At 38.6% G+C, this 24,838-nt stretch overlaps 3 protein-coding genes and 1 pseudogene across 4 annotated transcripts in view; 2 read left to right on the forward strand and 2 right to left on the reverse strand.

Annotated features, from left to right (window-relative positions):
- The window catches only part of LOC107748649 (protein asteroid homolog 1-like), a 7,780-nt pseudogene extending 1,026 nt beyond the window's left edge, over positions 1-6,754 (forward strand).
- Positions 6,755-7,432: 678 nt separating this feature from the next.
- LOC107748651 (acetylcholinesterase collagenic tail peptide) lies at positions 7,433-17,943 on the forward strand. The gene is made up of 17 exons (XM_016563543.1): positions 7,433-7,801; positions 8,739-8,845; positions 8,941-9,051; positions 9,147-9,191; positions 9,292-9,318; positions 10,569-10,640; positions 11,195-11,257; positions 11,408-11,434; positions 11,542-11,586; positions 11,815-11,850; positions 11,973-12,053; positions 13,177-13,273; positions 13,471-13,604; positions 14,953-15,072; positions 15,158-15,284; positions 15,530-15,632; positions 16,426-17,943. The coding sequence occupies exons 1-17, from the start codon at positions 7,624-7,626 to the stop codon at positions 16,493-16,495; spliced, it is 1,443 nt and encodes a 480-aa protein (XP_016419029.1). The 5' UTR covers positions 7,433-7,623; the 3' UTR covers positions 16,496-17,943.
- On the reverse strand, positions 17,837-20,972 carry LOC107748652 (WAS/WASL-interacting protein family member 2-like). 2 transcript variants are annotated; one of them, XM_016563545.1, is made up of 3 exons: positions 20,807-20,972; positions 18,913-19,014; positions 17,837-18,155 (listed from the first exon to the last, which is right to left on the reverse strand). In XM_016563545.1, exons 1-3 carry the CDS (start codon positions 20,934-20,936, stop codon positions 18,115-18,117), a joined length of 273 nt encoding a protein of 90 aa, XP_016419031.1. In that variant the 5' UTR covers positions 20,937-20,972; the 3' UTR covers positions 17,837-18,114. The 2 variants fall into 2 exon arrangements, with proteins under 2 accessions (XP_016419031.1, XP_016419030.1); XM_016563544.1 differs by lacking the exon at positions 20,807-20,972 and adding an exon at positions 19,225-19,390 and having other exon boundaries at positions 17,839-18,155.
- A 1,259-nt stretch (positions 20,973-22,231) lies between these two features.
- The window catches only part of LOC107748724 (formin-like protein 5), an 8,656-nt gene continuing 6,049 nt past the window's right edge, over positions 22,232-24,838 (reverse strand). Inside the window, exons 4-7 of the mRNA XM_016563671.1 lie at positions 24,184-24,837; positions 22,648-22,788; positions 22,320-22,437; positions 22,232-22,241 (exon numbers count right to left, since the gene is read on the reverse strand). Coding sequence (XP_016419157.1) covers positions 22,232-22,241; positions 22,320-22,437; positions 22,648-22,788; positions 24,184-24,837 — 923 coding nt within the window. The remainder of the gene's footprint in view (positions 22,242-22,319; positions 22,438-22,647; positions 22,789-24,183; position 24,838) is intronic.

Here is a 24,838-nt window from a genome sequence, read left to right on the forward strand (position 1 = left end):
TCTTTGGATTTGAGACTTTAGTCTTTGCAACTTTACAGATCTTCTTTATGCACCAAGAGCTTGTAACACTTCAAAGAGAAAGGAAAAATTGAAATCGCATCATATGACCCCTTTAACAAAAATAAAGCCAATATGGAAAAGCCATGGGTGACAAACTAAGGACAACCTATGATTCAGTTGCTTGTAGATCCACTTTTAGCAGCAATAACTTGAAGTAATCATTTTTTATATGACTTTATCAGTCTCACACATTCACATTCTCACGTCCTGGAAGAGTTTTGGCCTACTCGTCTTTACAACGTTGCTCCAGTTTATTGAGGTTTGTGGGTATTTGTTTATGCACAGCTCTCACCACAGTATTTCAGTCAGGATGAGGTCTGGGCTTTGACTGGCTATTGCAACACCTTGATTCTTTTCTTTTTCAGCCGTTCTGTTGTAGATTTGCTGGTGTGCTTGAGATTATTGTCCTGTTGCATGACAAATAGGTTTATATACAGAGGAGTTCATAGTCGGTCCAATGACTGTGAGGTGCCCAGGTCCTGTGGCTATAATACAAGCCCAAAATCATCAGCCCTCCACCAGCATGTGTGACTTTTGGTATGAGGTGTTTGTGCTGAAATGCTTTTTTGGCTTTCACCAAACAAGGCGCCATGCATTACGGCCGAACATCTGCACTTTGGTCTTGTCTGTTCAAAGGACAGTGTTCTAGAAGTCTTATGGTTTGTTCAGATGCAAGACCAGCAAACTGCCAAAACTTTTATAGAGGTGCTGCTCACACTTGCTGATGATCAGTTAATCAAAGGTATTTGATTAGCAGTGCCGGACCTTACCCTCTTAATTCTTATGCTAACAGTAAGGATAGCTTGTCACCCATGGCTTTTCCATTTTGGCCTAGTTTTTGTTAAATAAATGAAACGGTGTGATATGTGTGTTGTTGTCCATTCTGAGGTTTAATTTTCCAAATTTTAAGACCTGCCAAGGACTAGATTTTTTTATTATATCCTGATACAGAAAACCATGGAATTCAATTTGTGGGTATTTGTTTATGCACAGCTCTCGCCACAGCATTTCAGTCTGTATGAGGTCTGGACTTTGACTGGGCTATTGCAACACATTGATTCTTTTCTTTTTCAGCTGTTTTGTTGTAGATTTGCTGGTGTGCTTGGGATCATTGTCCTGTTGCATGACCCAATTTTGGCAATAGGTTTATATACAGAGGAGTTCATAGTCGGTCCAATGACTGTGAGGTGCCCAGGTCCTGTGGCTATAATACAAGCCCAAAATCATCAGCCCTCCACCAGCATGTGTGACTTTTGGTATGAGGTGTTTGTGCTGAAATGCTTTTTTGGCTTTCACCAAACAAGGCGCCATGCATTACGGCCGAACATCTGCACTTTGGTCTTGTCTGTTCAAAGGACAGTGTTCTAGAAGTCTTATGGTTTGTTCAGATGCAAGACCAGCAAACTGCCAAAACTTTTATAGAGGTGCTGCTCACACTTGCTGATGATCAGTTAATCAAAGGTATTTGATTAGCAGTGCCGGACCTTACCCTCTTAATTCTTATGCTAACAGTAAGGATAGCTTGTCACCCATGGCTTTTCCATTTTGGCCTAGTTTTTGTTAAATAAATGAAACGGTGTGATATGTGTGTTGTTGTCCATTCTGAGGTTTAATTTTCCAAATTTTAAGACCTGCCAAGGACTAGATTTTTTTATTATATCCTGATACAGAAAACCATGGAATTCAATAGGGTGTTCTTTCTTTTTCATATGACTGTATACATATTTTATAATAGACCAAATTCACATAAATATGTCTACATTCTGCAATATTAGGGATTGTAGGCCAAAGGACACATTACCAGACAGTAGCTGAAGTAGGTCACATGTAATCAAGTAATTAAATAGTAATGTTCATGCCGACTATGCCAAAATGTTAGACTGAATCTATACGCCAGAAATCTTTATTCCAGTCTCTATCAGATCCTGTTAGAAGTTATTTGTTTTGTCTGGTATGCAAAATCAGCTTGCAGAGTTTTGTCTGATACCCAAAACCAGTTACTAAAAATGTATCGTGTCTGGTACTCAAAACTGTACTAACTAAACGTCTTCTGTCAGCCTGAGAGGTAAGAGTGGGAAGCAGAAAATGAAGTAATGATTATAAAAATTGAGCAGGGTTTGCTGAATCTTGGTTGCATATGTTTCAATGCTCAGACTTTGTCTGGACTTAATCTGACCAGCACAAAGTTTTATTATACCAGAACAAAATCAGTGGAAAATTACTTCACAACATAATCATGTGCCATTTAAAACCTTGAAATGGAAACATTCTCTCATCTCTAACTGGTGAAGACAAATGTCCCTTGAAACCACATAATCATCAGACTAAACAACAATAAAAACACTAAAAGAGCAAGGAAAATAATCTTTGGAATCTTTAGATCGTTTAGTATGGGGGGGATGCATAAAAATAATTTTATTGGTTCATTACATTTCCAGCAAAAACAAGCAATAACATTGCTGTTTTCCTTGCAGCATTTCTGTGGCATCATGGGGGTTCACGGACTTACAAGTTTTGTGGAAGGAAATTGTCAGTTCTTCACAGATATGAGACTGCGAGACTGCCGCCTAGTGATTGATGGGAGTAGTTTGTGTTTTCGATTATATTTCAACTCTGGGTTGGATCAAGCACGGGGTGGAGACTACGAGACGTTTGTGGTGTTGGTTCGACAGTTTTTTGCAGCACTTTCAGAATGTGCTGTGCAGCCATTTGTTGTGTTAGATGGCGGAATGGACCAGACGGACAAGAAGTTCAAGACACTACAGGAAAGGGCCCAAAGCAAAATCCGAGAGGCTCACGCTCTTTCCCGAGGATCTCACGGTTCTGCTCTCCCTCTGTTTGCACGTGAAGTCTTCATACAGGCCCTTTCAGAGCTTGGTGTACCTTTAGTTCAATGTATTTTACGAAGCTGATTTTGAAATAGCCTCTCTTGCTAAGCACTGGGGATGTCCAGTTCTGACCAACGACAGTGACTTCTACATCTTCGACCTCAAAGGTGGCTACCTACCTTTTTCATTCTTCCAATGGAATAACGTCAGTGGTAAGGCCACGGAACGCTACATCCCTGCACGCAATTTCACAGTGAACCGCTTCTGCTCGCATTTCAACCACATGAACAAGCAGCTCCTCCCTCTATTTGCTGTTGTCATCGGGAATGACTACACACCTGCTAAAATAACCGAGATTTTCTTCAGCCGTGTGGAGCTCGAAAGAGTACCTTCCGGTCGGAAGTATGGACGTAGTTCCAGTCCTCGAATCGAGGGCTTTTTGATCTGGCTGTCTCAGTTTACCAGCCCAGTAGATGCTCTGGAGGAAGTCCTGGAGATTTTGGGTGAACAACGGAAAGGAAACTTACGTATGCAGCTCTCTGCAGGAATGCAGGACTACCAGCTTCCTCAGAGAAGCAGTTTGGCTCAGTACTTCTCAAGTCCCCAACCAGCACTTCCAGATGCCCAGGGGCTCCCAGCAGCACTGGTTTCTCAACCCGAATGGCTTTTAAGGATGGTTGCATCAGGTAAGCTGCCGTCGTTTGTCTTGGATGTGCTTGTACACCAGAAGGTTCTGTTAGTTGCGCAGGTGGAGAATAGTAACCTGCCCAGCAGTCATACAACCTCATTGAGTATCCGAAAGACTACCTACAGCCTTCGGCTTGAAAAGGCAAGACAGGATAGTCAGACGCCACAGGGAGTCAACCAGAGAGGAAGAGGAAGACAATCTCAGGGTAAAGGAGGACAACAGTGTGGCATCCCATGTGTTGATGAATATGACAGACAAGAACTGAATCTCAAGAAAAACACAGTGGAGGCTCACCGACCCAGCTGTGTGCCACAGCTTGATCTCGCAGCAATTGACAAGGTGATAAACAATTCCTGCATGTAAATATTGTCTGCATATATATTCCTCCAATTACCTCTTGTTTTTTTATTTAAGGCGCCTATACAAATGAGGCTGCAAGTGTTGTTGGGAACACTTGGTGTGATGGACCACGTTTTACAGCCATTACCCCCTCACCTTTGCCTTCCAGTGTGTGTGACGTATTTCTGGATGAATAACTGTAAACCAAAGCCCAGTCAGCCTCTTCTGCAGGCCATATTGTTGGGACTGGTGTACGGGGAACTCAGCTGGCGAAAGGCCCATCCTAATGGTATCTCTGACCCCTTTTTTACTCAACATCTGTCGCAGGTGTTTGGTTTGCCACACAGAAAAAATCATTTGAGAAACTGACCTAAATTGTAGATAAAATCTATTATGATATGAATTAACTTTATTTGCTTAACTTGACGTCTTCAGTTTTCAGAGATTTAATCACCTTCAGTCATATTGTTTTGCTTTCTCTATCATACAGACCCACTATTTGGCAGCAAACCTTCTGCTTCTGTATGTCAGCGATTATCTCATCTGAGGGTCAATCCAGGACAAAGGAGGGGCCTAGATCTGGGTGTGGCCCATTTGCTCAGCCAATGGCAATCCTGTATGTGGGTGGCGATGTTCCTGAACCAGCTACTGTGTTTCCCATTACCTGAACCTCAATGTGCCTGGTAGGGTATGGCCATAAAATGATCCCAGTGAAATATTTCGTAGTTCTCATCTTTACTGCCTTGAACAAATTATCACCTTCTTCATTTATCACAGTATATAGGGGGGAAAATACACTAATAATCATATTTGTATTGGACCGCTGGCTGAACGTCTGATGCATATGGCACACTTAGCTGGAAACACTTCAGGAGTTTCGAAGTCGTCCTCTGATTGGTTGAAGCGTACAGGATTTCCGGAAGACGTGCGTGTCACGTTCTTTAAAGGGGTCATATGATGCTATTTCAAAGATCATTATTTTGTGTATTTGGTGTAACAGAATATGTTGACATGCTTTAATGTTCAAAAAACACATTATTTTTCAAATACTGTACATTATTGTAGGTCCTCTATGCCCCGCCTCTCTCAAACGCGTCGTTTTCTACAAAGCCCCCTCCTTTGACAAGCGCAGTCTGCTCTGATTGGCCAACTGACCCAGTGCATTGTGATTGGCCAATCAGAGCAGACTGCTCTGATTGGCCAGCTGACCCAATGCATTGTGATTGGCCGAACACCGCAAGCACTCGTCGGAAATGTAACGCCCCTTACCATAATCGCGAGCTTCTAATATATTTATTAGATTATATGAGCATCCGCTTTATTTATCTGATTTAACTTGATCAGCACCCTCTTTGTTTATCAGATTTACTAAGAATGCACAGAATTGATATGTATTTTAAGTATATTATGTATATATGTTATATCATATTATATTGCTCTCTGTGTTTCTCATAGGGTTTTCAGTGGTACTCTGCTGCATGGTCTTGAGGCTGCCATAAGAGGGGGTCACCAGTGTGAGGCTCTGCTTGCAGGGGACGCTGTTGCTTGGCAGCTCTACTCCATCCTGCTAGAGGCATTGACAGGTCCTGCAGTATCAGCAACAGCAAGCAGGGGTCGAGGAGAGGGGCAGAGACAGGCTCAGCAAAGAGGGAGGGGCCAGGGGGGGAGAGGACGGGGCAATGAAGGGAGAGGGAGGGGCAATAGGGGAGGAAAGAGGGGCAACAGTAGCAGAGGAACGACGTCTTCAGACAGTGCTGTGGACAACAGGTTTGCACTGTTGACCTTTGATGACTCTCAGCAGTGGTGGCCTTGAAATGGCAGCAGGAAATTAAAGATTAGATTTGAAAGGTTAGTTCAGGAGAGGAGAATAAAGAATTTCAGAGATAGTTATGTTTTTAACTATGTTCTTATGTGGCCTTTCACTTTATAAAAGCATGATGTGGCTGAGGATGTGCCACTTCTCAGATTAGAGTAGCTTTTACCGACTTCATTTCAGGAAACACAAATTGTTTTGTTTACTATGAAAATGTTTTGCTATGAGAGCTGTTACATATGCACTAGGTTAATATGCACTGAATCTATTTTGCAGCTGCATCATGAAAATGGTCTATTTAATGTAGACTTTTATACTATTTAATTGAATGAACTTTTATGAAAAAGAATGTAGAATTTGTATATTATCTTGGGACCAATATTTTGTTGCTCCACTCCCTTTTTATAAAATATTTAATTGTGTGTAGTGTAATTTGCTAATATCATGTTTTTAATAGGATCTGATTCCTCCCCCTAATTAGGTAAAGCTTGATTATTGTGCCAATGAGACGACAGCCAATATGGTGTAGTCATGACTGAATACAAAACTTCAGTTATATTCTGTTTCAAAACAGCACATAATCTCTTGGTTCCCTGCTGTTGCTCTCTGGAATTAACTGCAGACTGAAATTAAGTGGCAAATTATCAAGTGCAGTTTTACTGGAAAGTGTTATTGTGCTCTAGTGGATGTCAATCAAGGCACATCCTTACAAGAAACTTGTTTTAAGTTTCATATCTCTTGGCGGAAGTGAGTATTTTAGTGGGTAACTTTTCATATATTGAAAGTATCGCTTATATTTCAAAGTATTTGTTTCTGAAATGTCTAATTGCGCTTAACCATGAAAAGTTATGTTGATGACTAAACAAGAAACAAGTTAATTAGTAACATACATTAACATAAACATAGCAAAACCAAAATACAAGCATAATTTTAATCTCAAGAGGTGTTGAATGTAATGACTTCTCTCTTTGTCCTGGCATTTTAAGATAGGCAGTTGAATATGAATTATAATTAATCTTTGTTGTATTAAAAAAAAAGATTATGTTCAAATGTGTTTGTATAACTTTAATAAATGTATTTGAAAATCTATTAAATTTGGGCTGTATTCAATAACATTTAGTATTTTATTTTTTAGTTGTATTGCATATTTAATATATCACAGTAACTATAAGGGTTCAACGGTGATAATAATAAGTAATGGTTCTTGAGCAGCAAATCAACAGAATGATTTCTAAAGGATCATGTGACACTGCAGACAGGAGAAATGGAATTTGATGCTGAAAATTCAACTTTACAAGAATAAATTACATTTTAAAATATATTTAAATATAAGTCATTTTTAATTTGATAATATTTCACAATATTCCTGATTTTACAGTATTTATGAACAAATAAATGCAGCCTTGGTGAGCAAAGGGAAAAAACGAAACTTTTGGTCTGAAGTGTACATAAAACAAAACATTGTGCTAATAAGTTTACTCAGTTTTCTAGACACAATTACAAATCAAGTGACCTAGCTGCTACCTAATAAAATTTGGAAATGTTCTCACATTTAATTTTTAGGACGTGATGGTCTTATGATTGACAGGTGCACCTTTTTGTACAGTTTTTTTTAAACAGTCGTTCTTGTCCTGAATTATATCTGTCAGTTTGTTGGCGTGTGGTATTAAGTGTATAGTGGTAGTCCGGGGGTCTAATCTTGGCATGAGGGGCTGGAGAGGGCGGATCAGATGTCAGATCCCTGACTGTAATAGCAGTCGCGCCTGGAGATTCCCACAGACTCCGTGGGAAGCATTCTTACGACTTAATAACACAGCCACACTGACAGACGAGACCGAGACATCAGAAAATAAATAGGGTGTGTGAGAGAGAGAGCTGCTGGCATTTCAAACTGGATGGGAGAGGGCTCGAGCACAGGAGGGCGGACACCGACTCAGATCTGTGTATTTTTGACACACTCATACAGGAACATGGCCATGAGCAGGATTGGGATACAGCTGCAGTTTCTGCTGTACTCGGTGTCAGCCTACCTTTCACCGTACAATCTGGAAAATATCCTCCCGATTCCTACAGGTATGAGAGCGCGAGCGCGTGAGGGATTATCAGTTTGTGATAATGAGAGCGTGTGGCTTGTGATATGTTTGCGTACGTATGCAGCTTTTTATATAAATATACAATTTTAGACAGATAGATAGACAGACAGGTCAATGTATTGCATATATTTAAAAATATATATATATAAAATGTATTACATTATATTATATTATATTACATATACATGCATTATAGGGCCCAAACGTTTTACATTCTTTTCTCGGTTTTTAATTATTTTTTAATTAATAATTTTCAGTTGTAAATTATATTATCAGCATAACAATTTGAATGAAAACTTGTGCAAAATCTGTAAATGTAAATTAACTTGCTGATAAGTGACCTAGAAACTGTGCAATTAAATAATAAATATCTTTATTCATTAAACGTCATAATGTTACCCCACTTTTTATTTTGGACATTATTACATTACATATATTTTATATGCATATTGTATGCATGTATCTTTAATATGCAGGTGTGGATTTGGTTGCACATTGGGATTAAAATTACCTTATTAAAAATACATGACATATTGAACGCTTGTTATTCCTATATTTACATTGTCTATGCTGTCGTGACATTTATAAAATGTATGCTTGGTCATTTATACAGTTAGTGTAGATCAGCTTGTGATTAATTCATGTTCTATATTTCATCTTAAAGGTGTTGCATGTTTTATCAGGCTTCATATTTCCCAAGTGATATGAAGTCTTGTTCAGATCTTATGTTGAATTCTATAGGCTATGTTGTCATTCATCCGTACGTATCCATTTTCTATTAGGTGTATTTTTCATATAGTTTTTTAAAGCAGCTAAACTGCAGTGCTATTTCTCCACAAGTATTTTGACCAATAAGATTATTGATTATAATTAATGTCTCTGTCTCGTCTGGTTGGTTTTGTGGTTTATTCTTTTAGACCGGGATCCAAATGATATCTTGAAAAGATTTGACCCTTGTTGTCTGCTGACCCCGCCTCCCCCTCCTTTGTTCCCGCCCCCTCCTGGTGTCTGGAAAAGAGAGCCTGTGAGTAACATAATATTAGTGTACATAATTCTAACAGCAGGAAATGACAGCATGTCTGTTAACCCACCATTTATCTGTTGTTGTTTATTTTTAAGACCTTGCCTAGTCATGTGGAGGGGACGAGAGTAAGAGAGGAGGATGGGGAGCAGGTGAAGGAACTCTGTGTGGCGGGACCACCAGGACCTCCTGGACCTGTTGGACCACAGGTAAGGCACACAAAGAGTTAACGAAGTCCCTCCCCAGACAACTAAGTGAGATGGAGAACAAAATATATGAATTCATAGGTTTTACTTTGTTTTAGGGTCACAGTGGCATCCCAGGGATGGAGGGACCCAAAGGAGATAAGGTAAGATGGGTTAACATCTGGTTACGAGGAATCAGTTGCTTATGGGTCTGTTAATTTTGAAGTCTTTTATAAAACTGAACTGTTCTTCTTTTCACTTTAGGGTGACGTCGGAAGACCAGGGTCAAAGGTCAGATTCTCATCTTTGATCTTCTAAAGTATTTATTCATTATTGTGCACCAAATGCATGCATAATGGTAATGATAGAAAGTCAGGGATGGCTTCCAGACTTCATAGAGCACATGGAGCAGAAATCTTTTTTATATCATTTCTGTCATATAAAATATCTCTGTTTATGACGAGGCAGGTTGCATTTTGCAGACCATGCTGTTTATGACATGCTCTCTTGATGCATGTAATAGTTTTACAGGGTGTCAGACCATGTGCTGTTTCATTGGCTGCAGTGCACTGCAGTTCTGCCCTGTAATATTACTTAGTGCTGAACTCAGACATTAATCTCAGCCCTGCACTGCTGCTCTCAGTCAAAACACACACACAGCTATTTAATTGCACTGAACTCTTAAGCTCCTCGAGCAAAAAGAGGGAAGGAGACTGAAGCACAGGACGTTTTATGGGAGACTGCAAAAATAATTTTCTAAATCAGATTTTTTGTTCTGATTTCCATTAAAAATATAAAAAACATTTGCCTGAGAACCACAACTGCATAAAATGAAACACTTGTTATCAGAGAAAATATCTCTTATCAGAGAAAAATCTTTTTGGAATAAATTAATTTTCATTTTATTTTTGTTTATTGGCATTTTTTGTTAGGGAAATGTGTAAAGAAAATACAATTAATTCAAGATGGGCTCAGTAAGATTTTTTAAATGTTTTTGAAATTAGTCTCTTATGCTCACTAGTATTATAATATTAATATCTAATATTATCTTGCAATAAATGTAGCTCTTCAGTAAACATTGGTATATTTTATTATAATGCAGGTTCTGCCTTTTTATGAGTTGTTACTTATTTGTATCTGTTACACTGATTTTACCATGATTTTACCATGGGTATATATATTTAAGAATGCTTAGATGTTGTTGTTAGAAAACAAGGCCAGAAATAAAGTTATTTTAAAGTACAGATACAGTAGGGACTAGAAATAGATTCTAGTGTTAAAAGAAAAAGAAAGGAGAGTGTTTGAGTAAAGAACCTGGAACACACTCAAAAAGAAGCAGAAGGATTAGATAGGCTGATGTATTAAAGGAATGAAGAGGACTGCTGAGAGGCAGGGATGCTGAGTAGGTGCTTTGTCTTTGATTAAAGCTGCTCTGTACACTCAGCACTTCAGCTGCACTGCCAGATCTGGCTGGGTTGTGTTTGAGGTGGGTGTATAAAAGCAAAATAGCACACAAATATTTCTTCTCTTTGTTTTTGTAGGGTCGTACTGGGCGTCCGGGTCTGCCTGGGAAACCAGGTTCTTCAGGGCTGCCCGGCCCAGAGGGACCTAAGGTGGGTGAGTTTTACCACCGCACACCATCTGACCCATGTAGTCTCGCCACATACTGCACTAACATAATTAAAGGGATAGTTCACCCAAAAATGAAATTCTGTCATAATTACTCACCCTCATGTCGTTCCAAACCCGTAAGACCTTCGTTCATCTTCAGAACACAAATTAAGATATTAGGATGAAATCCGAGATCTTTCTGTCTCTGCATAGACAGCAATGTCATTACTACATTCAAGGCTCAGAAAAGTAGTAAGGACATCATTAATATTTATTTTACTTAATGACAGAATTTTCATTTTTGGGTGAACTATCCCTTTAAGCTGACAATACATCTGTTATCACGGTATCAAGTGTCTGGACTTCATCATTATTGTTTCTATATCAAAGTAAACGCCAAGTCTGAGATCAAGTGTCCCCCTTGACTGATGCCTCTTCCATCAAGAGAAATGGACACAAATGGATCTAAAAATAGCTCATTAGAGCCTATTTGACTGTTTACAGGTGCATCTCAATAAATTAGAATGTCGTGGAAAAGTTCATTTCTCATTGGCAGGGAGAGAAAGGAGACCCAGGGCTGATGGGAATGCCAGGAATGAGGGGATCACCTGGACCTAAAGTGAGTCACGTTCTCCAGGTGTAACTGGTGTACAACTGAAGTAATGGAGTCAAAGTAATGTTGTGCCTTGATTTTTATTTCATAAATAACATTTTATGTCTTCTCTTAATGAGAAAAGGTAAATAATACTTGCCTTCTCTGTCCAATTAGGGCTTTCCAGGCAATAAGGGTGAGAAGGTACTGTATGTTTGTTAAAATCAGCCTAAATGTTTCTTTCCCTTTGTAAAGTTATGGGACTGAACTTTATATTACATAACTCTCTGTACATATTGTTATGGTTTCAGGGAGCACGGGGGGATTCTGGACCTGCAGGTCCAAAAGGAGACAAGGTTAGAGACTAGAAATCAGTTTCTAGACATTAGGGTTCCTTATTAATGGTGTTTCCCCTAGAAAAAACGCAACATGCTAAAATTCTTGGAACACGCCATCAACCACCTACACAGAAAACCCTAGTAACTCAGTAGCAACATGCTTAAAATGAATGAATTGAATATGTAGAATTGAAATGTATAGGCACTCAATCATATTCACTTGTGTATCTGGTCTGCTCACTTTAGGGAGCAAATGGACTGCCTGGGATGCTGGGACAGAAGGTATGATGTGACATTTTAACCATTAAAATCAATCTCATGCATGTAATGCTAATATGTTTTGGATGTCACTGATCTGACTCGGTCCTTCTCTCTGAACCTCCCCCTCTTCGTCACTCCCCCAGGGTGAAATGGGACCCAAGGGTGAGTCTGGTGTCCCAGGGAAACGTGGCCCTACAGGACGACCAGGCAAGAGAGGCAAACAGGTGAGGACACACAGCATTCTGCTCTACATCAGAGCTCCAGTCTGTGCTGATACTGAGACCTTGAGTCTCTGAGTGATGATAAGGGAGTGGATTATTGGCGGAAGAAGCTGCGGGCATATTTAAAACCTGCATACTCGCACGGTTAACCTGTCCCGCCCAGTCAGGGGGTCAGTCTGTGGCTGAGTGTGTGTGTGTGTGTGTGCCATTTCGTAAGTAACCTTAGGAGCTGAAAAGCTCACCGTGCTGGTAGCTGGATTTGGACCAGCAGGGCCTCTGATGTTGGGTCCAGCCCTGCTGCTCATGTTTCCAAACTCTTGTATTACACTGCGGATAGGCACTTCCTGGGAATGTCTTAACTAACTGCTGGGAAATACCAGGACTGTTACCGTAGGCTGTACCCAGCAAAGATTCCTACTATCAATCAGCTCAGCGCTGTGACACATACACATTTAAGGTTCCTTAGATCACTGCACAGGCCTCGGACTTGAATGTCATTTCAGCACCTGCAACGAGTTTGATGCATTGACTTATATATATATATATATATATATATATATATACACACACACACAACTGTGTAAAAGTTTGGGGTCAGTAATATTTTTTTAATACTTTCATTCAGCAAAGATGGTTTAAATTGATCAAAAGTGACTTTAAGGACATTTATTATTGTTACAAAATATTTTTATTTCAATTGCCAATTTTAAAAAAATCCTGAATAAAAATATAACAGTTTACACAAAAATTGTAAGCAGCACAACTATTTTATATTAATTACAAGAAATGCTTTTTGAGCACTAAATCAGCATATTATAATGGTTACTGAAGAATCATGTGACACTGAAGACTGGGGTAATGACTGCTGAAAATTCAGCTTTGCCTTCACAGGAAAAATACTTTTTAAAATATTTTAAATACCTTTATAATAATATTACACAATATTACTATTACTGCATTTTTGATCAAATAAATGCAGCCTTGGTGAGCATAAGAACATAAACTTTTAAACGTACTGTATATGTATATAAACTTTATATATGTAAATATTGATGAGGTTTTATTGGTTTTGTTGGTGTAGATGAGTCAATGGGTTTAGCTAAATTATTTATGCATTCTGGCGTAGGGGCCTGATGGAGACAGAGGTTTTCCAGGGCCAGTGGGTCCCACTGGTCCACCTGGACCCAGGGGCCACCCAGGACCTCCTGGGGTACCTGCATCAGGTGAGATACCATATATGCACACAATTTATTTCTGAATCACCTATGAGGATGTCTGCAGATCCGAAGTAAGGTTTTGAACGGTCTGGTCTTTTAAGCAGAGTTTTTGATAAGTAAATCAGTGCATTTCTGTTCTAGCTTAACAGCGATGTCTAATGAAATCTAAATGCTTTTGTTTGTTGGTATCTCATGATGATCAGGGCTGTTTGTAGTTGGAGAAAAAGGTGAGAAGGGATTGCCCGGTCTTCCTGGAGTCTGCGACTGCAGCTTCCCTTCTCTCAGTCCAGCCAGTGCCCCGTTACAACACCGTAACAAATATGACAAAGTTCCAGCGGTAAGACACACGCTCTCTATGCTGAGGACTTCCCATTTACTTCTATAGTTTATATATGATAATGTGAATGTTACTTCTGTAATGTGAGGTGAAAGATATTCAGTAAGAAACTTAATTTGATCTATTTGCACTACACACCAGAATGAATCACAACTAAATACAAGTAAGCTAAAAGGTAAATGATAAATAGTAAATGTTAAATAATTTATTGTAAAATAATAAAGAGACCTTCCCCCATTCCACTGCCTGCTAACATATTATTTAGGCCCTTAATTGAGCTGTTTTCATTGTGCGGATTTTGGGTTTTATTATCATTCTGGGTAACCTGATGTACACACATTGGGCCTCATTTACGAAACGAACGTACGACAGAAAATTGGGCGTATGGTCGTTTTCTCTTAATGCATTTCATTTCTTTTCTTTATATCTTTATTTGATTTAATCCTTCTGATCGCACAGGCGCCTCACGCACACACAAACAACATTAGTTCTAGCGTTGCCTGACTTGCGCATGTGATTTTACACGGATATTAGAACATGACTGAAGTATAAAGCCATGTTTAGGCTACATAATGAATATGCAAACAAATGTTGCAAAAATATAAACATTTGGATTCTTGTGGTATGAGACAGGCTGCGTGAGCCCAATGCCGTTTCAGTTTGCTTGATATTTGTATGCTGTTTATAATGAATGCCACTATAGCCTAATTTGTGTTTTATTTTACAGTTTAAAATATAATTTTATAACTACTTATTTTTCATTCTTGTTCTGTTCTGAATACCGTTAAATTTAAAATATTTGTTGTAGAGTGAGGGGAACTAAATAGGCTGTTTATAATTACCAGTATTTTAATATACATATAAATTACATATATTAATGTAACCTATTTGTTTGCAATTAGGCCTACAAGGTTAACGGGTGTTTTAGGAGTAAAATCAATTTGTCTTTCACGAGATTACTTCCTCTTTTTGGCCGGGTTTCGTTTCTCCGTGTCGTAAACTGTAGGGGCTAGGCTTCTAAACCAGGGTGTTTTTAGGGGCGTGATATTCAAATGTCTATTGTTTTCTGCCGCCACATTTATCAGCGTGCGATCGATCATTCGTACGATGAGATTGGCGGCATACGAATGTTTCATGAATCACACGTGAACTCTGTCGTAAACTGATTTGTGCGCACGGATCTGCGCTGGTTTCTACGTTAGATTGATAAATGAGGCCCATTGTCCCCACTCAACAATCCAAATTTGACATAAGAGCAAATTTAATTTGCGTGTTTATAATGGAATCAATAAGCCTGTTCGTTCAGTGTTTATATCTGCTTCTTGATCAGTTTGTGTTTCCTGGTCAGATATTCGTTGTGGGCAGTGAGGAAGAGCTAAAAGGTCTCCAGGAAGATAACGCACTTGCCTTCAGGAAGGATCAGAGGTCTCTTTACTTCAGGGATGAAAATGGATGGAAGCCCATTCAGGTACAGGGTCATTTTGAATACACTGCTATGAAACATGCAGCCATACTAGTATTTTGGGAACAGGAGCATGTTATTTGTATTTTAGCTGATGCTGCTCCAGGCGACTGAGAGGATGAGGGATGGGAATGGAGTCTGCGGTGATGGAGAGGTGCAGGAACTCAACGGGGAAGAATGCGACGACGGAAACAAGGTTGTTACGGATGACTGCGTAGGTGAGTCACATGATCATAGAGACAACCACATTCTGAATATATGAAAATGCCTAAACATAAAATTAATTAGTGGTAAATATATCCTGTTTTGAGGATTATTTCGATTTATACAGAAAATCAGCACTCATATTTTCTTGGAGTATTCTGTTGGTCATTCATTAGTCTTATCAATCCTCTTTCTCTTCACTCTTCACTCACTCCACCTCTATCTCTTTCCTGTTCTTTATCTCTGTCTCTGTGTGTAGGCTGTAAAAAGGCGTACTGTGGCGATGGATATCGTAATGAGGGTGTGGAGGAGTGTGACGGGAAAGACTTTGGCTACCAGACCTGCAAATCATATCTGCCCGGGTATGCACACCACAACACAAGCACACACACACACACACACACACACACACACACACATTCATGTGCATATTTAAAATGGTTGGATTTGGGTAGACTTTTCAGAAATGTGAAGCTGAACTTTATTATTATTATTGTTTAATTATTTTATATTTAATTATTATTATTTTAATATGTAATTATATTGAATTGTAATATTTAAAAAAAATAACACTTAATCTTTTTGCCTTCACTAATTTTTTTTACATGGCTCTGGGTGTAACTATAAAAAAATTAAAAGTACAAATATTTCTCAGTTAATATGATATATTATAATATTTAATAACAGCAGTATGCACGTCAATTATAGAAAAGCAAAATCCTTTTAAAATAGTTTAACATGGAGTACGGCATATCAGGTTATGTCATTTTAATTATTTTATGATTTGTATTTTAATGTTTAACAACTATTTATTTAAATTTATTCTTTATAATAATTTTTATTTTTTATATAATTTTTAATATCTTTTTATAATATCTTTTTTTAATAACACTTAATCCTTTTGCCTTCTCTAATTTATTTTACATGGTCCAGGGTGTAACTATAAAATTAAAAGTACAAATATTTCCCAATTAATATGAGGTAATAACAGCAGTATGCATATCAATTATAGAAAAACAAAATCCTTTTAAAATAGTTTTAGATGGAGAACAGCATGTCACGCCGCAGGACATGTCAGCCTCCAAAAAGTATTTCATGTCAACACCCAATATGATGGATGTTTAAGGGCTCTCTCTTATCTTTTTGTACAAATAGCACCTTTGGGCAGCTCAGGTGCACCGACTCCTGTTTCATCGACTCAACCGGCTGTAAATACAGGACCTGAGGCCTACAAAAGTCACACATTCACACTGACACACACATTCACACTGACACACACACACACACACACACAGATATGAGGGGGAGCCTGCTGAGATCAAAAGTATTTAACAGATGATCTGAGAGGATTTGGCTGTTTCTGTCTCCATCGCCTCCCTCACACTCCAGACACACACACACGTTATAAGGTTCAACTCAGTGGGTACGGTACTATTAGTAGTACTGCTTGTTGATGCTGCTAGTATGTTTTGAATGGCAGCTGAGCTGGTGGATGAATGTTGTAGGAGTTGTGTAATGAAAAGTCATTATTATTTAAATGAATGTATAATATGTTTATATGAAACTTATTTATTTGTTTGGTATTGCAAATGCATGATTAGGTCTGTGCATGTTTCTGTATATGTATCATGAGCTTGTTCCCAAGCGACTAAGCAGTATTTTGCTGGTATGTGCCTTGTAAAGCATGTACTGTAAAAACAGGTATTTATTGTATTTATTTATTCATTGAACCAAACTTTTATGAAAAGATAGCTAATAATTATATGCTTGATTATTTTTCACAGAAACATGTTGTAATGTTTATTTGGGTTAAATGATGATTTATTCAGTCAGAGCAATAAATTGCAAGCATGTCCAGTGGGTGGCACTGTTTCCCAGTGTCTCACATGTGTCCTTCCTCTTGATTCAGAGCTATAATACAGCATTTCATACTGGCACAGATTTCAAATACAGATAGATTTAAAAATGAAACTTAGAATGAGGAAAAACAAAGAGTATTTTTTCTTTGGTGTATTAGAAAGTCTTGATTTGATGAGTTAGATGAAGAGTTAGTAACAAAGGGCTCCAGCAGCCACAAGAATCAGAAACAGGACAATACTGTATAATAAACTCACTTGTTAGTTTTAGAAATGTAACTTCATTTACTTTTCCATTTATAGTTTCATCCATTTCAAACATTTATTCTGCTCACCTTAAGCCTAAAACACGGTTTCACTCTTAGTGGTTAACTTTCTTCCATTTTACAAAAACTGATGCCCTTTATTTGAAACAGTAATGACTGCAAGACTTCTCTAATCTGTATGCACAGATTTAACACTCTTTCCTTTTGCCATATTTTGTTAAGCCATGTTTTAATCTCCATTTTTTTCTCATTTTTATTCTGTTAGTCGTCTAATAATTTGCCCTTTTAGTCCATTCAGGGTATGTTAAAAGCTGATAGGATAATTAATAAAAGCCTTGTCAGGTATGATAAGCAAATTTAATAGGCATAATATATTTGTTCCAGAAACATATTAAATGTTAAAACACTTATTATTGACTGAAGAAAATTAATTAGATAGATAAACACTTTTTATAAGAATCAGGGGTTTTAACATGGCTGCATCTGTAATAGGGAAACTCTTTCTTGAAATGTGGATGACCAAAAAAAAACTATTATTTATTTATTTTTTTTTACATCAAACTAGAATGTTTTCACAGATAATGCAGTTGTGATTGATAAAGTGGTGCTTGAGTGAGTTGGTTTGACCTACAGATTTGTCTGCTGTTCTTCACTGACGATGAGGATGATGCTTAAAATATGTCCTGCAAAAAGGTTAGCACCAAACTTCATATTGTCCCATTTCATCTTAAATGAGTCCTCATGGCAGGAGGTTGTGGGTTGACTATGAAAACAAAACAGGAAGAGTTCATTTTCAATAAGACAGGTAATTCCAGAATTAGTTTGTGTTTTCTTGTTTTTAAATGAAACCAATCAACTGAGGAACTGATAAAACTATCTATTTTCAGTTTTGTATGCACAATTGTTTCATCCTGGATCTGATAATAACTGGATCCTGAAACAAACTGTTTACATTGAAACAGAGACTTGTAGACAGTATACACCACCATTCAAAAGTTTGCGGTTGGTAAGATGTTTTCAGTCTCTAATGTTCACCAAGTCTGTATTTGTTTTTATCAAAAATACAGTAAAAACAGAAATAATGTGAAATATTATTACAATTACAATTTTTGTCTTATCCTGAATCACTATGGTATTGTAATAAGTGCTTATATTCAGATTATTTTAGACCTGTATGGACGACAACCGCTGTGGCATAGCCAAGTACCTGCTTTCAAATCAAACACTATGATATATTGATACTAAATATATTCAGGAATTGTTATGAAAACTTCTCTCATCCTATTATCACCTGCTTTTTTGCCACTCTAATTTTAGGCTACTTTATATATGTAGTTATGTATAAAGCAAAGGCAATATTACAATTGTATAAATATTTTTAAAAATAAATAAATAAAACAAATAAGATCATCTGCCTCAAGCCTGTCTAAATGAACAGAGGCAACATTGTGAGCACTGTCATTGAACAGAAACTTCACCTTTCCTCGCATACACTCTCACATACAAAGAGGTTGTTGTACCTCTGTTCTCCTTGCTGGGGTAGGTACGTGGGAAGGGCCTGAACTCTTCAGGAGGGGGGAAGTCCTCAATAGGATGGAAGTGAAACTTCGATTCAAAGTCATCTGGAAAGCAGACAAAGAAAGGAAAAAAAATGCTATGTTAAATTAAAGTGTTTGCATATGCGCATTCACAAACATACAAATACACATGCAGAAAATCATATTGTCACAGTAGTTCATTTCTAGTGTAACTGCTTGTTGCTGTTCATCAGATGGTAATTATAGCCCATTTAGACCTTTAGCTTCATCATCAATGACAGCCTGCAGTCTCACCTAAGCTGTGCAGGTGTCCGTTGCGTACTGAGCTGGGCGGAGCTGACAGTGGGAGAGGAGGAGGGGGTGGGATCCTACTGGAGAGTTCAGTGTTAGGAGACCGAGCAGGGGGAGCAGGGGGTGGAGCCATCCGTGGAGCACCTGTCAATTCAAAAATCTTAATAAATGACTGACTAGTTCATCTCAGTTACGTTTTCATTTTAGTTTTTCTTCTAATATTTATACATAATATTTCCAAACACACTACCATTCAAAAGTGTTTTATAAAGTTCCATTAGTTAATATTAACTAAGATTAATCAATGCTTTTGAAGTATTTTTCAATGTTAGTTAATTTTAACTGATGTAGTTAACTCATGTTAGCAGATGGAATCTTGCATTATTGTATAGTAATAGCACTTTTAAAAGAAATGTTCAGCAAGGATGCATTAAATTGATCAGAAGTGACAGTAAAGACATTTATAATGTTACAAATATTTCTATTTAAGTAAATGCTGTTCTTTTAAACTTTCTATTCATCAGTGAATCCTTATTAAAAGAACACATTTCCACATAAATATTAAGCAGCACAACTGTCTTCAACATTAATAATAATATTTCTTGCAGCAGCAAATCAGCATATTAGAATTTATTGGGCCGCTCCTGAGGAGGAGGTGGAGGGGCAGAGGAAGGTGGAGTAGAGGACAGTTTGAAAGAAGGATGTGTAGTTTGGCTTGGGGAGGGAGGGGCTGTGTATGAGGAAATAGGCCGAGTTTTAGACAGTGAGGAGGCTCTTTCCAAAGGTTTGTGGGAGGGGGAAAGATCAGGGGCGCTTCCTCTGAACCCGTCTCCCTGTGATGGAGGGTTCCAGAGAGGCTGCTTCAGGCTGGCGGTAGAGCCGGAGCGAGACACTGAAACACAAACAAGCCATATCAAAAAGTCATTCAAAATTTGTCCAGCACTGAAAAAATACAAAGCATGAGAATAAACAGGTCTGACTTCAATACCTGGGTTGTGATGTGGCTGCTTGTCTCTTTGTCCGACTGGTTTGAGTACAGGAAATCCCCCAGCAAATAGTCCACCCAGAGTTGGACCCACTGCAGATGGAGCAGATCCTGCTGTGTTTGTAGAGTTTCCAGCAGCCACATTTCTTCCACTGTCATCCACACTGTTCACTTTAGGTTCTGCAAATACATACATTATCATTATGCTTACTGTGATTTCACCAAGTAGATCATGTTCCTGGATCACACTGCAATACACCATTCAGATTCTAGGGTTAGATTTAGTCTTAAAGGGGTCCTATTATGCTTTTTTACAAAGTCTTGATTTTGTTTTGGGTGTGTACTAGAACAGGCTCTCATACTAGGTTTGTCGAAAAACACATTATTTTTCACATATTTTACATTATTACAACACCTCTCTCCCCAGTCTGGCATGAATGGCTCGAATAGTTCCTGTATCAAATGAAGGCCCGCCTTCTGAAATACGAAATGTGCTGTGATTGGTTAGCTGGGCCAGTGTGTGTTGTGATTGGCAGCACTCGACGCCTGGTCGGGAAATGTCATGCCCCTTACCATATCAATGACAGCCTGCAGTCTCACCTAAGCTGTGCAGGTGTCCGTTGCGTACTGAGCTGGGCGGAGCTGACAGTGGGAGAGGAGGAGGGGGTGGGATCCTACTGGAGAGTTCAGTGTTAGGAGACCGAGCAGGGGGAGCAGGGGGTGGAGCCATCCGTGGAGCACCTGTCAATTCAAAAATCTTAATAAATGACTGACTAGTTCATCTCAGTTACGTTTTCATTTTAGTTTTTCTTCTAATATTTATACATAATATTTCCAAACACACTACCATTCAAAAGTGTTTTATAAAGTTCCATTAGTTAATATTAACTAAGATTAATCAATGCTTTTGAAGTATTTTTCAATGTTAGTTAATTTTAACTGATGTAGTTAACTCATGTTAGCAGATGGAATCTTGCATTATTGTATAGTAATAGCACTTTTAAAAGAAATGTTCAGCAAGGATGCATTAAATTGATCAGAAGTGACAGTAAAGACATTTATAATGTTACAAATATTTCTATTTAAGTAAATGTTCACTTTAGGTTCTGCAAATACATACATTATCATTATGCTTACTGTGATTTCACCAAGTAGATCATGTTCCTGGATCACACTGCAATACACCATTCAGATTCTAGGGTTAGATTTAGTCTTAAAGGGGTCCTATTATGCTTTTTTACAAAGTCTTGATTTTGTTTTGGGTGTGTACTAGAACAGGCTCTCATACTAGGTTTGTCGAAAAACACATTATTTTTCACATATTTTACATTATTACAACACCTCTCTCCCCAGTCTGGCATGAATGGCTCGAATAGTTCCTGTATCAAATGAAAGCCCACCTTCTGAAATACGAAATGTGCTGTGATTGGTTAGCTGGGCCAGTGTGTGTTGTGATTGGCAGTAACTTTGCAGATCTTTTTTATGCTCAAACAGCAACATTACAGACTAACTAAAGTTGAAAAAGTGAGTTTTTTTAAATAAACCTAAATTTTAAATCTGATTTTATGGTTAGCATTAGTGTAAAAATATGATTAAGGTATATATTATACATATACAGTCAGGTCCGGAAGTATTCTGTGCTTTTGCCTTTATACATCACTACAATGGATTTGAAATAAAACAATCAAGACGTGATTGAAGTGCAGACTTTAAGCTTTAATTCAAGGGGTTGAACAAAAATATAACATAAAATCTCAATAAAATAAAATAAAATATCAATCTAACGTAGAAACCAGCGCAGATCCGTGCGCACAAATCAACTTACGACAGAGTTCACGTGTGATTCATGAAACATTCGTATGCCGCCAATCTCATCGTACGAATGATCGATTATTATCACCTGCTTTTTTGCCACTCTAATTTTAGGCTACTTTATATATGTAGTTATGTATAAAGCAAAGGCAATATTACAATTGTATAAATATTTTTAAAAATAAATAAATAAAACAAATAAGATCATCTGCCTCAAGCCTGTCTAAATGAACAGAGGCAACATTGTGAGCACTGTCATTGAACAGAAACTTCACCTTTCCTCGCATACACTCTCACATACAAAGAGGTTGTTGTACCTCTGTTCTCTTTGCTGGGGTAGGTACGTGGGAAGGGCCTGAACTCTTCAGGAGGGGGGAAGTCCTCAATAGGATGGAAGTGAAACTTCGATTCAAAGTCATCTGGAAAGCAGACAAAGAAAGGAAAAAAAATGCTATGTTAAATTAAAGTGTTTGCATATGCGCATTCACAAACATACAAATACACATGCAGAAAATCATATTGTCACAGTAGTTCATTTCTAGTGTAACTGCTTGTTGCTGTTCATCAGATGGTAATTATAGCCCATTTAGACCTTTAGCTTCATCATCAATGACAGCCTGCAGTCTCACCTAAGCTGTGCAGGTGTCCGTTGCGTACTGAGCTGGGCGGAGCTGACAGTGGGAGAGGAGGAGGGGGTGGGATCCTACTGGAGAGTTCAGTGTTAGGAGACCGAGCAGGGGGAGCAGGGGGTGGAGCCATCCGTGGAGCACCTGTCAATTCAAAAATCTTAATAAATGACTGACTAGTTCATCTCAGTTACGTTTTCATTTTAGTTTTTCTTCTAATATTTATACATAATATTTCCAAACACACTACCATTCAAAAGTGTTTTATAAAGTTCCATTAGTTAATATTAACTAAGATTAATCAATGCTTTTGAAGTATTTTTCAATGTTAGTTAATTTTAACTGATGTAGTTAACTCATGTTAGCAGATGGAATCTTGCATTATTGTATAGTAATAGCACTTTTAAAAGAAATGTTCAGCAAGGATGCATTAAATTGATCAGAAGTGACAGTAAAGACATTTATAATGTTACAAATATTTCTATTTAAGTAAATGCTGTTCTTTTAAACTTTCTATTCATCAGTGAATCCTTATTAAAAGAACACATTTCCACATAAATATTAAGCAGCACAACTGTCTTCAACATTAATAATAATATTTCTTGCAGCAGCAAATCAGCATATTAGAATGATTTCTGAAAGATCATGTGATACTACTGAAGACTGGAGTAATGGCTGCTGAAAAATCAGCTTTGCCATCACAGGAATATTTTAATATATAATATATATATAACTAAGGTCATTAGTCATATACCTGCAAAACGTGGCACTGCAGGAGGTCGTCTACTGGGGGCAGTACAGGGGTAAGACGGTGGCAAAGGTGGTACGCTGGGCCTGTATGTGGGTGAAGGCATGGGAGGTACTTTCTGAGGTAGCGGAGGCGTTGCTGAGGAGGGGTGACTGCATGCAAACGAAGCAGGAAGAGGAGGAGGAGGTGGGGGAGGAGGCCCTAAAGAACTGTCCTTCATTTCTAATGGCCCCGGAGAAGGGGGCCGAGGGAAGAAGACTCCAGATGATCTGTTAGAGAGTGAGGACGGAGGTGGTGGAGGGTAGAAGACCCCAAATGACCTATCAGGGAAAGAGGATGGAGGGACTGATGGAGGAGGTGGAGGGGGTGGAGGATAGAAGACTCCAGATGAACTCATGTTAGCAGATGGAATCTTGCATTATTGTATAGTAATAGCACTTTTAAAAGAAATGTTCAGCAAGGATGCATTAAATTGATCAGAAGTGACAGTAAAGACATTTATAATGTTACAAATATTTCTATTTAAGTAAATGCTGTTCTTTTAAACTTTCTATTCATCAGTGAATCCTTATTAAAAGAACACATTTCCACATAAATATTAAGCAGCACAACTGTCTTCAACATTAATAATAATATTTCTTGCAGCAGCAAATCAGCATATTAGAATGATTTCTGAAAGATCATGTGATACTACTGAAGACTGGAGTAATGGCTGCTGAAAAATCAGCTTTGCCATCACAGGAATATTTTAATATATAATATATATATAACTAAGGTCATTAGTCATATACCTGCAAAACGTGGCACTGCAGGAGGTCGTCTACTGGGGGCAGTACAGGGGTAAGACGGTGGCAAAGGTGGTACGCTGGGCCTGTATGTGGGTGAAGGCATGGGAGGTACTTTCTGAGGTAGCGGAGGCGTTGCTGAGGAGGGGTGACTGCATGCAAACGAAGCAGGAAGAGGAGGAGGAGGTGGGGGAGGAGGCCCTAAAGAACTGTCCTTCATTTCTAATGGCCCCGGAGAAGGGGGCCGAGGGAAGAAGACTCCAGATGATCTGTTAGAGAGTGAGGACGGAGGTGGTGGAGGGTAGAAGACCCCAAATGACCTATCAGGGAAAGAGGATGGAGGGACTGATGGAGGAGGTGGAGGGGGTGGAGGATAGAAGACTCCAGATGACCTGTCAGGGAGCGAGGACAGAGAAAATGATGGAGGCGGTGGAGGGGGCGGAGGGTAGAAGACCCCAGATGGTCTGTCAGGGAGCGAGGACAGAGGGAATGATGGAGGCGGTGGAGGGGGCGGAGGGTAGAAGACCCCAGACGATCTGTCAGGAAGTGAGATTGCAGGAACCGAGGGAGGCAGTGGAGGAGGCGGAGACGTAGGCATGGGAATGGAGTGTGATTGGACGGGTAACCAAGTGGGTTTGGCCGTTTGAGGAGGAGGGGGTGG

The sequence above is a fragment of the Sinocyclocheilus rhinocerous genome, unplaced genomic scaffold (genome assembly GCF_001515625.1).
Source record: "Sinocyclocheilus rhinocerous isolate Xijiao unplaced genomic scaffold, SAMN03320098_v1.1 scaffold499, whole genome shotgun sequence".
Taxonomy (NCBI): Eukaryota; Metazoa; Chordata; class Actinopteri; order Cypriniformes; family Cyprinidae; genus Sinocyclocheilus; species Sinocyclocheilus rhinocerous.

Excerpts from the sequence above, each read along its gene's own strand:
- LOC107748651 (XM_016563543.1), top strand. The coding sequence starts at position 7,624 with ATGGGAGAGGGCTCGAGCACAGGAGGGCGGACACCGACTCAGATCTGT. Across the intron at positions 9,192-9,291 it reads AGGGACCCAAAGGAGATAAG|GGTGACGTCGGAAGACCAGG; the intron begins GTAAGATGGGTT and ends TTTTCACTTTAG. Across the intron at positions 10,641-11,194 it reads CCGGCCCAGAGGGACCTAAG|GGAGAGAAAGGAGACCCAGG; the intron begins GTGGGTGAGTTT and ends TCTCATTGGCAG.
- LOC107748652 (XM_016563545.1), bottom strand. The coding sequence starts at position 20,936 with ATGGCTCCACCCCCTGCTCCCCCTGCTCGGTCTCCTAACACTGAACTC. Across the intron at positions 19,015-20,806 it reads CGGACACCTGCACAGCTTAG|ATGACTTTGAATCGAAGTTT; the intron begins GTGAGACTGCAG and ends TCTGCTTTCCAG. Across the intron at positions 18,156-18,912 it reads CCCCAGCAAGGAGAACAGAG|TCAACCCACAACCTCCTGCC; the intron begins GTACAACAACCT and ends TTGTTTTCATAG.